Source organism: Bombina bombina, chromosome 7 (assembly GCF_027579735.1).
Source record: "Bombina bombina isolate aBomBom1 chromosome 7, aBomBom1.pri, whole genome shotgun sequence".
NCBI classification, from domain to species: domain Eukaryota; kingdom Metazoa; phylum Chordata; class Amphibia; order Anura; family Bombinatoridae; genus Bombina; species Bombina bombina.
The window spans coordinates 243,030,230-243,048,867 of record NC_069505.1 but is presented as its reverse complement, the minus strand read 5'-3'; the positions used below and the strand labels follow the sequence as shown (position 1 = coordinate 243,048,867).

Below are 18,638 nucleotides of genomic sequence, written 5' to 3'. Positions count from 1 at the left end.
CACAATGGATCAAGCCTGGCTTTCATTTCATTTCATTTTATTTTATTATTATTATTTTTTATGTATATACACAATGGTTGCTCATTGAGATTATTTCATACACAATTCATATACAAGTTTACATTTAGCATTATTATTTAGAATTAAAGCGCGGATATATTTCTTTTTTATTTCCTGTTGCAAATATCCCTTTAAAGATACAACACAGTTTTCAGACACATCATCATTCACAATTGACCATGTCATGGCCTTTATTTCATTTTATTTTATTTCATTTCATTTCACAGGTGCAATTTTGTGCATCACATGTTTTTAAAAATAATTTACATTTCCCCCACAATTTCAATTTGAAGTCTCAGAATTGTGGTTATACTCTTTTCTTTTGTTTTCTTTTTGACATTCTATGCTGGTAAATCTAAGCCTTTTTTCTAGCTGAAGTTCACAGCTGATTCAATTTTAAATAATCATGACCTTCCAATGCTGTTTAAATTCACACTAATTGTAACACCTGTCAAGCCTTTTGTTTGGCTTTTCAGTTGAGTCTTGAAATGTTTTTCATTGGTTTGAAACTTTTGTGACAACTTCCTTTTTATTCATACAAATGTGTATAAAATGTCAAGATTTGTAATATATTTTATTCGCTTTGGTATCTGAAGAAACGACCCTTGGCGGTTGAGAAACGCGTTATAATAAAGCCTATTTGAAATTCTTTTAAACTTTGGAAGTTGTGCACCTTTTTTATGGAACAAACCCAATTGAGCAATATACTATAGTTGCTGAACCTAGAAACGCCTACAGCACAATTCCCTGTCCCCAGGAGAAAGCCCCGGGAGGAATCGTATCTGACAGTGTACTAGCCACTGACTAAAGTGCTAGCAGGCGATTTAGTACTGGTCACAGCACAGTACCACAGTCTCCGGTAAGCGCATTACCACTCTGCTTGTTGTATTATCCCTTTTGAAACAATATTACGCTATGTGGCGCCCTCTCCATCTCTTTTTCTAAACAGTTATATCCCTGCTCTCTGGGAACAAGAGGAGCTGCCTACACAGGAACCTTTGACGAACAAGATCACCGGACCAATACAGGACTGCCATTATTCATTCCAGAGCCGATAACCGAGTAAGACACACTCGACAAGGACGGAGTAACTATCTGTGGGACCTTTTATTATTTTTTAGGGTTCATATCACAATTTGCATTTGCATATCTTATATATTTATAACAGCGCGCCTTCTCATCTCCTTGTGAGATATTACACCGTAAAACATCTTCATCTACCACATGGATAAAAGACATGTAATACAATAGTTCACTGAAATGCCAATAAAAGTATAGAACCTTCATATTTGTCTAAACGGCCGCTCTTGGGCCTCAAAATAAGCAATATTAAACAGCTATAACGGAAGGTTACTCCAAGGATAAGAGGCCCCTTTTGGACCCCACCATGAAGACCTCAGATTTTTGTATAAATGCGCTATAGGATTGGTATACAACACGCTTAAGTAAGTAAATTTAAGTTAACAGGGTGGTATAGTATTAGAAAGCTGTAAGTAAGACTCTGCAAGAGATAGTACTAAACAATCCTGCACAGCATGGGGGGAAAAGTAGTGTTAATATAATTATGTAGTGCAAGATATAATTGTAAGAAAGGGGAAATAAGGTGTGGTATTAACGAGAGAAACCACATATTTCACTCTCCTAAAAGTAGGAGATATATTAAAGAGGGGGGGGGGAGGTGGGAAGTTACATACGGAGGGCAAATTGTAGGAGTTGCGTTAGGCGCCACAACAGGTCTGAGAGATGCACAAGCCCCACACTATGTGAAACTTTTTTCTGGGCGCGTTGGATACTTTTCAACTAATGCACTGTCCTTCACTACCATGAATGATTGATTATCAACCCATTAGAATGTAAATACTGTAGTGAAGGAATGATTTCCTATATATGAGTGGAAAACTGGAATTTTAACATGGGAAGGGAAAAGATGTTAGGTTATCTTGCAAAGCTGGGGAGGGGAAACAAAGTCAGTAATGAGGTATACTGCAAGATTTGCTAATAGAAAGTATGAGCAGGGTGCGACATAGGCTAGATGAGCTGCATATTCAGCCCTCCTTACATAGGAGGTATGGGTATGTGTGTGTGGGGGGGGGAGAGTGATAATGTAAATGAGATAGTGTCTACAAGTTTCAATAAAATCAGGGAGTAGGTCTATGAGGGTGATTTTACAGGTGTATGGGTTACTAAGATATACATGGGATTGGGTCAGTTATGTGCCGAATCTTTATTATATCTGGGTTAGAAAGATTGAAAACTCTAAGATAAAAGAAAAAAGATCCGTCATGGATTATGAGGCTTAGCTGTGGTATTGTGAGGAGAGGGGTTATATGCAGAGACAATAGTGCAGGTCCAGCCCGCCCTAGAATACCACTCTAAATACTGACAGGAAGTGCAGCACATCATAAGATAGGGATGATCAGAATTACAAGTAGGGAGCTCAACATATAGTAAATATAATAACAGAAAAACCTGTATATGCACATAAATATGTGAACGTGCTGTTTGGCCTGCAACTACATTTATATAGTTTTCAGGGTGTCATACTTAGAACTAATAGGCATCAGGTAAGTGGATCAATCCACCAAGGTGTGATCACATAGGAAAAAGTAAATTCTTTAATCCTGGATTGCCATGAGGTCCCCCATCAGTATACAAGTTAAATATGTGGAAGGCTCAGACATCTCAGCCTCAGATATCCAAGCTCCTAGTAGTATTTAAACTAGTAGGGAACACCATAACAGAGACCCCCTTAGGAGAGTATGCATAGCAGGCTAACACATGTAGAGGGAGGGAAAAAGGACATTGGTTGGTAATTTAGTTGAGCCATAAATAGTACCGTAGTACACATCCCATTCAGTACAGAAAAAAACAACCCTCAAGGGGAGCATTTATAACTACTTAGCATAATAAACTTGTCCAGTTGAAAACAAGGTATAATAGACATCATATCTTTCACTCAAAATCCATATAGACTATATATATATATATATATATATATATATATATATATATATATATATATATATATATATATATATATATATATATATATATATATATATATATATATATATATATATATATATAATTTTTGTAAGCACAAACCCACACTGCCAACGCCCAAAAGTTCAGCCGCACCCTGAAATTACTATCCCCATAATATATAGCCATAGTTAGTAGTAAATAGCATATTACATTTACTTTATGTAAATTTAACAAAGACCCTAAGGGCAGTAGGCTATGGCAGAATACTGACATGATGCTGATAATCAGGGACTCAAATGCTGGCTTGCAAAAATGAGGCACATAAGTAAGGTTAAGCTATGGATATGACACACTCTGGGAAAGTTAGTCAATATCTTGTGGTAGGTGACATGTTTAGAAGCTTACACATTTGTATTATAATAACGGGTGAACATATGCATTTCTATATTGCAACCAGTGGGGATCAAAAACAGTCCGGTAAAATACAAACATGTCTGTCCCAGAATATTTTACCGCTGCAGGGGTCCAGCTGGGAGTATATGTACTAGCCGATACCGGCTCTATGAGAAGTTGGTGGATTTCCCTGTAGCGTTAGTGTCTGAGCCGAAGTTACCCCACAGTCAATCAGCACCAAAAAGAGAGCCAGCTTAAGAAGTGGTAAAACGGACATTGTATGGGCCAAATAGAGCGGCATGTATTGAAGGGGGATTTGCACCCCTACTGACTTCGTATCTGTTGTTGCGCTGTGCAGTTTCAGGGACCCGCCGTTATGTCCGTGAGCCAAATCTGGAGTGAGAGCTGTGGGTGGGTTTGTACTGGTGTGAGGGAGGGTGTCCGCAGCTACGGTATTACTTACTGCCCCACTAGCCGCCGGAAAATCAAGATGGCCTGGTTCTTGTGATGTGTCGCCCGTCTGGTCCACCATTGCTGTGTTGCAGTCAGGGGGAAAGCGCCGGGGCCCCGCAGCGCCACTCCCATCTCGTTCACTTAAGATTGACTCAGCAAGGTCGGGCTGCAGAGGCCGACAGCCGCCATTTCTTTGAGGAGCAGCATACAGCTTGTCAGCCAGGCTAGCGTGGTGGCTTTCGAGTAGGTATCTTATCTCCTCTAAGAAGTGAGATGGAATCTTCATAGTGCAGGATAGGTCGGAACCCTTGAGAGATAGGTTTACAGCTGCCTATGAGTGGGGTAGATGGCTAGAGGTCTGCAAGATGGCGGCTCTCTCCCTCAGCTCCGTGGTGTGTAGCAGTGATGGAAAGCTGGTGCAGTCTCTCCGGGCCCCAAAAAGTTTACAGGAATACGCTTTCAGCTCTTAGGTCCATCCACCTAGGTTCAGGGTTGAAAAAGATCACAATAAAGTGTAGAAAGACCTCTAAATTAAGATCCTGGGCCCAGGAGCTGCACCAGAACACGTCCTATCGGCTCTGCAGTTGGCTCCGCCCCCCCATAGCACATCTTTTGACCTCTGTAGGATCATTTTATTTTGTGATACTCTAGCTGCTTTGTAGTAATCCATTAAGTTTGGACCTCCTATGCCACCCAGCAATTTGTGTCTATTTATTAAGGATTTTGTCGCCCTTGCCGACTTGCTCCCTCTAATAAAGGAGAGCAGTTCAGCTTGCAACTTATCTATGTCTGGACTAATGACCTTTATAGGAAGTGCTCTAAAACAAGTATAAGATTTGTGGTAGGATATTCATTTTAACGGCTGCAAGCCTACCCCGCCAGGAAAAATTATAACTTCTCCATTTCAGTAGGTTTCGTTTGATCTGTTTGAAGAGTGGGGTGTAATTATATTTATATAATAGGTGAGTTTGTGTTGGTAGGTATATTCCTAGATATTTGAGCGTATGTTTCATCCATTTAAAGTCAAAATTTGATTCTAATAGTTTTTGGGTTTGAAGAGGGATAGCTATTGGTAGGGCCTCGCATTTATCTGCGTTTATCTTATATCCTGAAATTGTCGAATGTGTCTAGTATTCCATAAAGGTTGGGGAGCGATATAAGTGGCTTGGTGATAGTCAGTAGGATGTCATCCGCGAAGAGTGCAAGTTTATACTCAGTTTGCTACAGGGACTCCCGCGATGTCTGGGTGTGACCTAATCCTGGCTGCTAGTGGTTCAATACAGAGGGCGAACAGTACTGGTGAGAGAGGGCAACCCTGTCTCGTGCCATTTAGGATTGGGAAACCTTTGTATTTATAGCCTGCTGAGGCCACCTGGGCTTTTGGGGATGAATATATTGCCTGTAAGGCTGTTTATAAATGTACCGTCGAATCCCATTCTCTTGAGGGTAGTGAACATATACCTCCAGTTGATTCTATCAAACGCCTTCTCCGCATCCAATGATAGGAGCAGAGAAGGCGTTTGTCAGCTAAACATTTAAAGGGACAGTGTACACCAGTTTTCATATAACTACATGTAATAGACACTACTATAAGAAAAATATGCATAGATACTGATCTAAAAATCCAGTATAGAACCTTACATAGAAGCTCCCAATATAGCACTGTTGGTGAGTTTAGGCTGGGACACCCAGTGAAAGGGGCTGAGAAAGCAGGAAGAGCAGACCCCCTGCATATGAAAAGACTCAATTAGACAGGAGCAAGCAGGAATCTGTGGACATCAGTATTACATCTAAAACTTTGGGGCTTGATTAGGAGTCTGAAAATCAGCAAATTTAAAGAATGAGCAAAACTATATATTGTTACAAAATATGTATATTATGGATATACTACTAAACATTTTATACAGAGACAAATCTAGTGTACAATGTTCCTTTAATGGGAAAATGTATTTGAGTTAAAGGGACAGTATACACTCATTTTCATGTAACTGCATGTAATACACTACTATAAAGAATATGATGCACAGATACCGATTATAAAAATCCAATATAAAACTGTTTAAAAACTTACGTAGAAGTTCTCAGTTTAGCTCTGTTGAAAAGGTAGCTGGAAAGCCCACTGCAAGTGGGAAATAAAACCCTCCCCCTCCCCCCTTCTTTTGCATATGAAAAGACCCTTTACACAAACAGGAGCAAGCTGGAGTAGGTAGCTGACGGTATTCTCATAAAACTTTGGGGCTTGGTTAGGAATCTGAAAATCGTAGCAATGTTATTTAAAAATAAGCAAAACTATACATTTAAAAAAAAAAAAAAAAAAAACTTTATGAGCTATATAAATAGATCTACAAAACATTTATGCAAAGAAAAAAGGAGTGTATAATGTCCCTTTAATGGCTCTTTAAATCTGGTTAGTTTTCCCCACACTGATGAATTCTTTATTCAGCTATTGTCTATAAATAATATATATATCCTGTTTGATTTTGTTCTCAGCAAACAACCATTTTAAACACACGCACTTTTTTTCCGCTCAGTATGTCTTATTTCTGGCACTTTAAACACAGGGAAATGTTCATCTGTTAACATTTTTTGTTCTGGCTGCTTTGAATGTTATTCAGTTTTTCCAAGCTGAATAAGTAGTCATTTGTGAGCTAAATATAGACGGAAGCTTATTGAATCCCACCTCAAATATGCCTCTCGCTGCTACGTAAGCTGCCTTCAGCAGAAGAGCGTGAATGACCGCAGCAGGTGTAGAATAAAATTGGAATAGTGAAGTAATAATGTTCCACTCCCTGACCTGTAGGATTTTTTTTTTTTTACTTTTTACCAGTTATATCCTTTAAAACGGCATTCATCCTAATCACATTTATACTTGAATATAGGAACACAATATATATTTTTTTAACCAGGGTTTTCAATGGGAATAATTTTCCTGATTCCAAAAATTCAGGGTTTTTTTTGGTGGAGGTTTTTATTGGTGGTGACTTGTGTCTTTGTAATAATAGCCAACTACTTACTTTTTATAAAAAGCTAGACCAAGTTCGGCTGATGCGCTGCTCTCCAGGGATAAGGAGATTTGACTGATTCATTCTAGATTAATCCGGCATTAAAGGGATAGTAAACACCAAAAATGTTATTGTTTAAAAAGATAGATAATCCCTTTTTTTACCATTCCCCAGTTTTGCATAACCAACATTGTTATAGAAATATACCTTTTACTTCTGTAATTACCTTGTATCTAAGCCTCTGCAAACTGCCCCCTTATCTCAGACCTTTTGCCAGATTTGCATTTAAGGCAATAAGTGTTGACTCTTAACACTGTGCTCACGCATGTGAAGTTATTTATCTATATGAAACACATGAACTAACTCCTAGCTGTGAAAAACTGTCAAATGCATTCAGATAAGAGGTGGCCTTAAAGGGCTTAGAAATTGGCATATGAGCCTACCTAGGTTTAGCTTTCAACTACGAATAACAAGAGAACAAAGCAAATTTAATTATAAAAGTAAATTAGAAAGTTGTTTAAAATTGCATGCCCTATCTGAATCATGAAAGTTTAATTTGGTCTTTACTATCCCTTTAACCACGTATCTATTTAGAACACATCGCATTGGTCATATTTCCCAGTTGAAAACTAAACCCACCAGATACTGTACATTAAACACAGATAGATAGTATTGTAAGTGTAAAGATGGTAAAACATTCTTTTGAATAAAATGTTTTTAAAAACATTGTTTACTTTTTTCACCATCCCAAGAGCTGCAGTACCCTTGCTGATTAAACGTAGCATTCTCCTTATAGACAAGGTACTAGCGTGCACACACAAGGAGTTATGTTATCTATGATGTGTGTGCTTTTTTTTATTGTGAGATAGTAAACAGGCTCATGTTTAACTCAGCAGTGCATTGTCAGGAGGATATATATATAATCCCCCCCCCCAGGACCTTTTTTAGTGGGTGTACCACCCTGCTGATTTTATTGACCACCCGGCTAAAATGTTAGCCAATATTTAGCTAATATTAAAAATGTTGCACAACCTATCATTAAATACATTTGTGTTGAATCATGCAATTAATTTGTGCTTTGCATAGCAGAAAATTATATAATATTAGAAAATATTACGCTGCCCCCACCCAGCTACTTCATAATCTCACCTGACTGGCCACATTTTCAGGTGGAGAACACAGATTTATTTATATATATATATATATATATATATATATATATATATATATATATATATATATATATATATATATAATCTCACATTTAAATAATACTAGGGTCTGTATCTTTTACATTTTCTTGTGCACAATTGTTAAAGGACAAGAATGGTTCAGAGCATACAAATTTAAACAACTTAAGTATGCTTTTAAACAAAGGATATGAAAGCACCAATCAGATTAGATAATAAAAGTAAGTTGGAAAGTTGTTTAAAGAACTTTTCATATTGTGGTATCTTTATATTGCGGCTCAGCATTATAAAGCACAAGTGTAGCACTGTCTGGTGTAAGTTTTAATCAGAAGGAAAATATATATAATTTATTTATTTTTTCTCTTCTCACAGATTTTTAAGTCCACTTAACATGGTGCTCGGTGCCACTGTTGTGATTCTTATCTTCCTGGGCTTCATATGGACCTCACATAACAAGGATTTTGTGCGCAAATTTAAGAAGCAGTACCCCACCGTGTTCATTCTCTCCATTCTGTTATCCAGCTACTTTGTCATTTCAATGTTTGGCGGTGTGATGGTTTTTGTATTTGGAATCACTTTTCCGATGTTGTGTAAGTAATTTATATGGTCCTTACAGTAATAACGAGATTAGCTGAAATTATTATTATTCTTTATTTATGAAGCCCCAACATATTCCACAGCGCTGTCCATGGATACAATTCATTTAAATAAAACAATATAAAACTTGTAAGAGACAGGACAAAATTGTACAAACACATACATGAGGAATTGAGGGCCCTATTCCGTGAGGACTGCAAGATTGAGAAAGATGTTAATGCAGAGTTAGATGAGGGAAATGTTAGGTAAGTGAAATTAATTTATTACTGAGTTGGGTGGTAGGCTTCCCTAAACAAAAAGGTCTTCAGAGAACATTTAAAGGAAGACAGATTAGGGCAAAGCCTGACAGCACAAGGGAGAGTGTTCCAGAGGGTAGGTGCTGCATGACAGAAGTCCTGCAGTCTAGCATGAGAGGAGGTGATAGTCGCAGATGCAAGGAGCAAGTCATTGTTGGATCTTAGTGGGCAGGCTGGAGAATACTTGTGTATTAGAGAGGATAGGCAGTGGGGAGCGGCGTTTAATTCTGCTGTGAATGGGGAGCCAATGAAGGGACTCACAGAGAGGTGCAGCAGATACAGAGCGACGGGAAATGGGGATTAGACTGGCAGAGGCATTTAGGATGGATTGAAGGGGGAGGTGGGAAAGAGGAAGGCCAGTAAGAAGATTATTGCAGTAGTCAAGTCGGGAAATAACAAGGGAGTGGATTATTTGCTTTGTGGTGTTTGGGCTCAGAAAAATGCGAATCTTGGAAATATTGCATAGATGGTTGCCGCAGGATGTAGAAAACCATTGGATATGGGGGGGCGAAGGATAGATTTGAGTCAAGTGTAAATCAGAGGCAGCGGACTTGGGGCGATGGGGAAATGGTGATGCTGTCAACAGGGATAGAGAAGTCAGAAGTCAGCATAGAGCTTGAGGGGGATAAGAAGGAGCTCAGTCTTGGAGATGGTAATCTTTAGGTGGCTGAAATGTGTTTTTTTAATCATCCATATATTATTTATTTATACAAATGCATTTTTTAGCTTCTAATAAATGTCATTCCTTAGTACTCCTGATTTAATATATGAAATATTAATAAAAACAAGAGTGTCTCTTTAAAATATACATTTAATGAGAAAGGAGGTATTCAGTTATATTATAATTTAATTATTTTTAAAGTTGACCTGTTTCAAAACATTTTTTTCCTTTTAAATCAAGAAACCCTTTGTTTTGGAGCTAAATATTTATTCATGGTTAATATACTATTTAGATGCATAATTTATCTTTTAGATCAAACAAACAAATGCCCTCAAAATTAAAACACAATAATTTACTTATCAAGAAAATATAATATACTAAAAACCACCGGTGGTATAAATATATAAAACACAGAAAACACACGCTCAAATGAAAAATTTGGCGAACATAATATAAGCTTAAAAAAGTCTCTCAGTGAAAACACAAGAAGTCTCTAACATGAATGAATGTTCCGGTGAACTGCAGAACAATCTGTATGATTGGAAATAAATGACTGCTCTGCCCAAACACTCTTATTGTTCTCAGACATATTTTTCAAGGAATTACACGCTTCTGTATATCAAGACCATAACTTATCTTTTAAGCAATATTTTGTGAAATATACTTCCATTAGCAAAAATGCTTCTAGTAAAAGTTAATACTGTTTTTCAGTGGCATACGCACATATGCTGCAAGAGCCCGTGCACCAGTATTCAAGCTCGGAGAGATGGCGGTAGTGTATATTGTGTCTGTGAAGACTTAAAGGGACAGTCAACACCAGAATTGTTGTTGTTTAAAAAGATAGTTTACCCATTCCGCAGTTTTGCATAACTAACACAGTTATATTAATATACATTTTACCTCTGTGATTACCCTGTATCTAAGCCTCTGCAGACTGCCCCTTATCTCAGTTATATTAATATACTTTTTACCTCTGTGATTACCTTCAGGCCCATTTATCAAGCTCCGTATGGAGCTTGAAGGGCCGTGTTTCTGGCGAGTCTTCAGACTCGCCAGAAACACAAGTTATGAAGCAGCGGTCTAAAGACCGCTGCTTCATAACCCTGTCCGCCTGCTCTGAGCAGGCGGACAGGAACCGCCGGAAATCAACCCGATCGAATACGATCGGGTTGATTGACAGCTCCCTGCTGGCGGCCGATTGGCCGCGAGTCAGCAGGGGGCGGCGTTGCACCAGCAGCTCTTGTGAGCTGCTGGTGCAATGTTAAATGTGGAGAGCGTATTGCTCTCCGCATTTAGCGAGGTCTTGCGGACCTGATCCGCAGTGTCGGATCAGGTCCGCAAGCCCTTTGATAAATGGGCCCCCTTGTATCTAAGCCTCTGCAGACTGCCCCTTGTCTCAGTTATATTCATATACTTTTTACCTCTGTGATTACCTTGAATCTAAGCCTCTGCAGACTGCCCCTTATCTCAGTTATATTCATATACTTTTAACCTCTGTGATTACCTTGTATCTAAGCCTCTGCAGACTGTCCCTTATCTCAGTTATATTAATATACTTTTTACCTCTGTGATTACCTTGTACCTAAGCCTCTGCAGACTGCCCCTTTATTTCAGTTATATCAATATATTTTTTACCTCTGTGATTACCTTGTATCTAAGCCCCTGCAGACTGTCCCTTATCTCTGTTATATTAATATAGTTTTTACCTCTGTGATTACTCTGTATCTAAGCCTCAGCAGACTGCCCCTTATCTAAATTATATTAATATACTTTGTACTTCTGTGATTACCCTGTATCTAACTCTCTGCAGACTTCTCCTTATCTCAGTTATATTAATATACATTTTACCCCTGTGATTACCCTGTATCTGAGCCTCTGCAGACTGCTCATTATCTCAGTTATATTAATATACTTTTTACCTTTGTGATTACCTTGTATCTAAACCTCTGCAGACTGCCCCTTATCTCAGTTATATTAATATACTTTTTACCTCTGTGATTGCCCTGTATCTAAGCCTCTGCAGACTGCTCCTTATCTCAGTTATATAAATATACTTTTTACCTCTGTGATTACTCTGTATCTAAGCCTCTGCATACTACTCCTTATCTCAGTTATATTAATACTTTTTACCTCTGTGATTACCTTGTATCTAAGCCTCTGCAGACTGCCCCTTATTTCAGTTATATTAATATACTTTTTACCTCTGTGATTACTCTGTATCTATGCCTCTGCAGACTGCCCCTTATCTCAGTTATATAATACACTTTTTACCTCTGTGATTACCTTGTATCTAAGCCTCTGCAGACTGCTCCTTATCTCAGTTATATTAATATAATTTTTACCTCTGTGATTACCTTTTTATCTACGCCTCTGCAGACGGCTCCTTATCTCAGTTATATTAATACACTTTGTACTTCTGTGACTACCCTGTATCTAAGCCTCTGCAGACTGCTCCTTATCTCAGTTATATTAATATACATTTTACCCCTGTGATTACCCTTTATCTAAGCCTCTGTAAACTGCCCGCTTATATTAGTTCTTCTGACAGACTTGCATTTTAGCCAATCAGTACTGACTCCTAGGTAACTTCACGTGCATGATCACAATATTATCTATATGACACACATGAACTAACACCTACCTAGGTTTGGCTTTGAACTAAGACTACCAAGACAACAAAGCAAAATTAGTGATAAAAGTAAATTGGAAAGTTGTTTAAAATGACATGCCCTATCTGAATCCTGAAAGTTTTATTTTGGACTTGACTGTCCCTTTAATCTATTTGTGTCATACAAACCACTGCTGACTCTCTGAGATGGTGTGGTGTTTGAATATTGGTGCACGGCCCTCACAGCATATGTGCGTATGCCGCTGAAAAACACTAACTTCTGCTTGAAGAATTTTTGCTAATGGAAGTATAATGGTAAAATGATTCTATTTAAAATGGAAATTCTCCCATGCACATATTACATTTTCACCTTTCTATCTCTTTAATCACTTGATTGCAAACGTTCAATATATGGGATAAATGTAACCTGGAATTTTGTTAGCAACATTTTCATTGGTTTGCAATTCAGGATCCTACCTTTTGAAAGTCTATTAAATGCTGGTAATATTTCCACCTTTACTGATGCCATTCAGGAAAGATTTAAATATAAAATGCTGCAGAGTACTCCAGTCTCTGGTGGCAGTGGAGAAAATACAGTTGCCAATGTGTGTTGGGTCCCCTTTCCCTCAACAGGTCCCCTGAATGGAAGATTTGTTTCCCCTGCAAATCTGTGGCCTATACTATGGTGTATTAAGTCAATGTGGAGGGTGGTACAGGAGCTCACTCTCACTGTTCTTTATTATGGATCTCCTGAGACTTGTCACACAAAGCAGTGGTGAAACACTCTTGTGTTTGGCCCCAAAATGCCAGTTAATTCCTGTGTGGGAGCAAAATACAGTAACCCCAGACATTTTTTTCTGAGCTCCTCTCTTACTCGGTGACATACATTCATATCTATATGTGTCTAGATAGATATTGTTCTGCGCTCTTTAAAGATTGTGTTATTGCACCAGGGGCAGTTTTCTATATTTTACTTTACAACTCTTTACTACCTTTATACGTAATTTACCTTCATGTTCTCTTTTTCAGTAATGTTTATTCATGCTTCTCTGAGGCTTCGTAATGTAAAGAACAAACTGGAAAATAAGATTGAGGGAATTGGTCTGAAGAAAACGCCTATGGGAATTGTCCTTGATGCCCTGGAACAGCAGGAAGAAAACTTTGCTAAAATTGCCGGTCTAATCACCAAAGGGAAGGAGTAAAGATGGCCTCTTACAAGCCACAGCCCCACTCTGCTGCTGACCCACTGACGTGTTTCATTCACTTAACTGGCAACAGATGTCTGCCATGTTTTTTCCGATTATTTGGACAGCCAATTTGAAGAAATGCTTTTACATTGTTCTGTAAAATTATAATATTCCAAGTAGTTGTGGGTCTACTATTGTTGGAACTGCATGAACAGTGGCCACTGACAATGGGAATTTGGTAACACTGAATTATCCCTAATTCTGACTTATTTTACAGGTCAGCTACAACTCAACGTGACTCCCTAAATTCTGTAATTAAAGTTTTAGGAGTACTGTGCATGTAAACATAGTATTCTGAGTATTATTATTTTACCATATGAAGTGTTTATTGGTTACACAATGTTTACCCTGATTTAGTTTAGAGAACAGACGCAGATTGGACACTTGGCTTGCTTTAGTTTAGATAACAGATGGAACACTTGACTTGCTTTAGTTTAGAGAACAGACGCAGACAGGACACTTGACTTGCTTTAGTTTAGAGAACAGATGCAGGCGGGACACTTGACTTGCTTTAGTTTAGAGAACAGACGCAGACAGGACACTTGACTTGCTTTAGTTTAGAGAACAGATGCAAATGGGACACTTGGCTTGCTTTAGTTTAGAGAACAGATGCAGGCGGGACACTTGGCTTGCTTTAGTTTATAGAACAGACGCAAATGGGACACTTGGCTTGCTTTAGTTTAGAGAACAGATGCAGGCGGGACACTTGGCTTGCTTTAGTTTAGAGAACAGATGCAGGCGGGACACTTGGCTTGCTTTAGTTTAGAGAACAGACGCAAATGGGACACTTGGCTTGCTTTAGTTTAGAGAACAGATGCAGGCGGGACACTTGGCTTGCTTTAGTTTATAGAACAGACGCAAATGGGACACTTGGCTTGCTTTAGTTTAGAGAACAGATGCAGGCGGGACACTTGGCTTGCTTTAGTTTAGAGAACAGATGCAGGCGGGACACTTGGCTTGCTTTAGTTTAGAGAACAGACGCAAATGGGACACTTGGCTTGCTTTAGTTTAGAGAACAGATGCAGGCGGGACACTTGGCTTGCTTTAGTTTAGAGAACAGATGCAGGCGGGACACCTGGCTTGCTTTAGTTTGGAGAACAGACGCAGGCGGGACACCTGGCTTGCTTTAGTTTGGAGAACAGACGCAGATGGGACACCTGGCTTGCTTTAGTTTGGAGAACAGACGCAGATGGGACACCTGGCTTGCTTTAGTTTGGAGAACAGACGCAGGCGGGACACCTGGCTTGCTTTAGTTTGGAGAACAGACGCAGATGGGACACCTTGCTTGCTTTAGTTTGGAGAACAGACGCAGACGGGACACTTGGCTTGCTTTAGTTTAGAGAACAGACGCACACGGGACACTTGGCTTGCTTTAGTTTAGAGAACAGACGCACACGGGACACTTGGCTTGCTTTAGTTTAGAGAACAGACGCACACGGGACACTTGGCTTGCTTTAGTTTAGAGAACAGACGCACACGGGACACTTGGCTTGCTTTAGTTTAGAGAACAGACGCACACGGGACACTTGGCTTGCTTTAGTTTAGAGAACAGACGCACACGGGACACTTGGCTTGCTTTAGTTTAGAGAACAGACGCACACGGGACACTTGGCTTGCTTTAGTTTAGAGAACAGACGCACACGGGACACTTGGCTTGCTTTAGTTTAGAGAACAGGCGCACACGGGACACTTGGCTTGCTTTAGTTTAGAGAACAGGCGCACACGGGACACTTGGCTTGCTTTAGTTGCTCATTTACCCAATGTTTATGGATTTGTTACACCTAGTTCCTTCCTCTAGTGATTTAATATTTTAATTATACGTCCTATGTCCACACTTAAAGGGACACTGAACCCAAAAAAATTATTTTGTGATTTAGATAGAGCATGCAATTTTAAGCAACTTTCTGATTTACTCCTATTATCACATTTTCTTTATTCTCTTGGGATCTTTATTTGAAAAGCAAGAATGTACGTTTAAATGCCTACCTATGTTTGGTGAACAACCTGGGTTGTTCTTGCTGATTGGTGGATAAATTCATCCACCATTAAACAAGTGCTGTCCAGGGTCTGAACCAAAAATTGCTTGGCTCCTTAGCTTAGATGCCTTCTTTTTCAAATATAGATATCAATTTTTCTTCGTTCTCTTGCTAATAGAAGTAAATTAGAAAGTTTCCTTAAATTGCTGCTCTATCTGAATTGCGAAAGAAAAGAATTGGGTTCAGTGTCCCTTTAACCAGCAACTTCATTTTGAAGCTGGTTTAGACTTTTTGCACTCAAGTTTGTAGTCAAACCATTAGGGCCCTTACATATGCTGTATATTTGCACAAACGTTAAACCTCACTCCACATCTCAGCTTCTGCTATGCTTCTGGCTTGTAGTTCCATAGGGAAGTTATCTCAGTTTATTCTTCTGCCTTCTAATGTAACGATAGTCAATATAGACCAGTGTGTCCAACCATTAGGTTCCACACTAGAGTGTTCTTTCCAGTTGAGGGAACCAATTGGGAAATAGTACAAACACACCAATACATATAAGGTGTTCTTATATATAGAAAGATCCTTCCAATAGACAGCATATGAGCTGTGTTTTTTATTTCAGTAACTGCTGCTTACTCCAGGCAGAAACATTAAAGAAAAGCATCCGTTAACAGAGCTTAGGTCAATAAGACGTATTCCTAGTACAGTAGTGGTTTTGGAAGTGGAGGTGACAAAAGTATAGGTTAGACACGGCTGTGCTAGATTTGTCTACTGCTAAAGTATTTTATTCTATTTTCTTTCTCTCTTGCAATATAAAAGTTAGAGACATGAAACCCAAAATGTTTTTTTTGTAACCTGAGAAACTCTGAACTTAAATCTATTTGAATTTAAATAATACAGCACTTCCTACAAATATTCATTGGTTAATAGCTACATATGTTTGCTCCTACCTATATGACCATTAGGACGCACAACTGATACTGCCGTATGCTTTGAATTTAAAACCGCTTGTACAAAACAAACCAATATGTTTATTTGCTGCTCTTCCATATAGATAATATAGTTTCCTAGTATAATGTCCATTTAATTTTAGAAATAAATTACAAACTTAGATAAGGCACATGACGCCATCATTTGTTGCATGCTTATGAATTTGCTTTCATTTGAAGTTCCAGTATAATGGACACAAAACAAATCATTTTAGCACTAGCAAACCTGCTACTCACAAAGGGGCTAAACTCATAACTAAAGGGACACTCAAGGCAAAATGAAACTTTCATGATTCAGATAGAGCAGCAATTTTAAACAACTTTATAATTTTGCTTCTACTAACAAAATGTGCTCAGTCTTTTTATATTTATACCTTGAGTCACCAGCTCCTACTGAGCATGTGCGAGAATTCACAGAATATATGTAAATGCATTTGTGATTGGCTGATGGATGTCACATGATACAGGGGGAGAGGAAATAGACATAACTGAAATTTGTCAGAAAAAAATCTACTCATTTGAAGTTCAGACTATGCTATTGCATTGTCTTGTTATTGTACATTTGTTTATTATGCAAATCTACTGTATTTACTGCTTGAGATTCTCAGAGAACCTCTAGTTCAGAGCGGAACCTCAAGACCCAGCTGTCTGACTACTGCTGCTAAATGGGTCAGCAGCAGTTTTGCTCAGGACCATCAGGGGTTAAACAAATAGTTGCAGGGTTGCTAGTGCTAAAATTACACACATGAAGTAATTCAATCAAATGATTTCTTCCTCTAATGAACCCTTTCAGATTGCTAATATCAGTAAAATATATTATTTTAGTATTAAGTTTATTTTTTATGATGTATCAAAGCTTTACTATTCCTTTAGTTTATCTAGGGGAAAAAATCTAAAGTGTAAATGTAAAGATATGATGTTTGCACTTGCTGTTCTATTTATTTGTTATATTTTTATTGGATGTATTAAAATGCTTCGCTTCCCTCTACATCTCCACAGAAATTTTATTCAACACCCCCCCCCCATTCCACCAAAATCTCATACATTACCATATTGTTTATAGTATCAGATCATTATCGTATCACATATAATACCAAAATATTGCCTACTCATTATTTTTAGTCTAAAATGAAAATATATATATATCAGTGCCCCTAATATACAAAAGTAGAGAAATCCTGGATTTTTCCTGTGTATAATGTTAGCATTTTACAAAATAAACAATTTAAATCATGGCAGTAATTGAAAAAAGAAAATATTTATTTCCCTTCCTCAGCCGTCCTTAAAGGGACAGTCAACACCCGGCAGAACATAAAACCATAATTTAGATACTCAGAATAACATGCGCCTGCACCGCCTCCCATGTTAAATACCTGTAACGATACAGGAGTAAGTGTCCACAGCACATACGTTTTTCTGCTGTTGACATGACCGCCAAACTCCTCCCCCTCTTCCTTCGTCCCCTTCTCTATAGATCACAATGCTCGTTCGTGTTCTTGCTAATGCTCATGCAAATTTTAATTTCTGCCCGCTTGCAAGCAAAAAACTGAAGCGCTTCTGCGAATCACCATGAACGCGGGTATAGAATCCCACCGAGGACTCTGTTCTGATTGGCTGCTAAGTTTAACAAGAAGGGTAATAGGTTAGGCTGGGTGGAGTTTGGCGGCCATGTCTACAGCAGAAAAAGGTATGTGCTGTGGACGATTACTCCATATCGTTACAGGTATTTAACATGGGAGGTGGTACAGGTGCATATTATTCTGAGTATCTAAATTATGGGATTAAGTTCTGCCGGTTGTTGACTATCCCTTTAATGATTACAATTGGTTATTGCAGATACAGGAAGCATATTGCAACGACTGCTCATGCTGCATGTGTAACTATTGTTATTGTGCAATATTTTATATCTGTATATGAAAGCTTCAGAACCGAGAAGCAGAAATTAATAAAATGGAAAACTTACATTCTAAAAGTTGCTTGTTTGTTTAATGCTGTAAACGAGCCCTATTTCCTTCTCTATGCTTGTTTGTTTAATGCTGTAAATGAGCCCTATTTCCTTCTCTATGCTTGCTTGTTTAATGCTGTAAACGAGCCCAATTTCCTTCTCTATGCTTGTTTGTTTAATGCTGTAAACAAGCCCTATTTCCTTCTCTATGCTTTTTTTGTTTAATGCTGTTGTGT

At 38.4% G+C, this 18,638-nt stretch overlaps 1 protein-coding gene across 1 annotated transcript in view; it reads left to right on the top strand.

Moving 5' to 3' along the window:
- Window positions 1–18,429, top strand: part of ARL6IP5 (ADP ribosylation factor like GTPase 6 interacting protein 5) — a 46,552-nt gene extending 28,123 nt beyond the window's left edge. The window contains exons 2-3 of the mRNA XM_053720682.1: window positions 8,456–8,673; window positions 13,275–18,429. Coding sequence (XP_053576657.1) covers window positions 8,456–8,673; window positions 13,275–13,447 — 391 coding nt within the window. The 3' untranslated portion in view covers window positions 13,448–18,429. The remainder of the gene's footprint in view (window positions 1–8,455; window positions 8,674–13,274) is intronic.
- The last annotated feature ends 209 nt before the right edge of the window (window positions 18,430–18,638 follow it).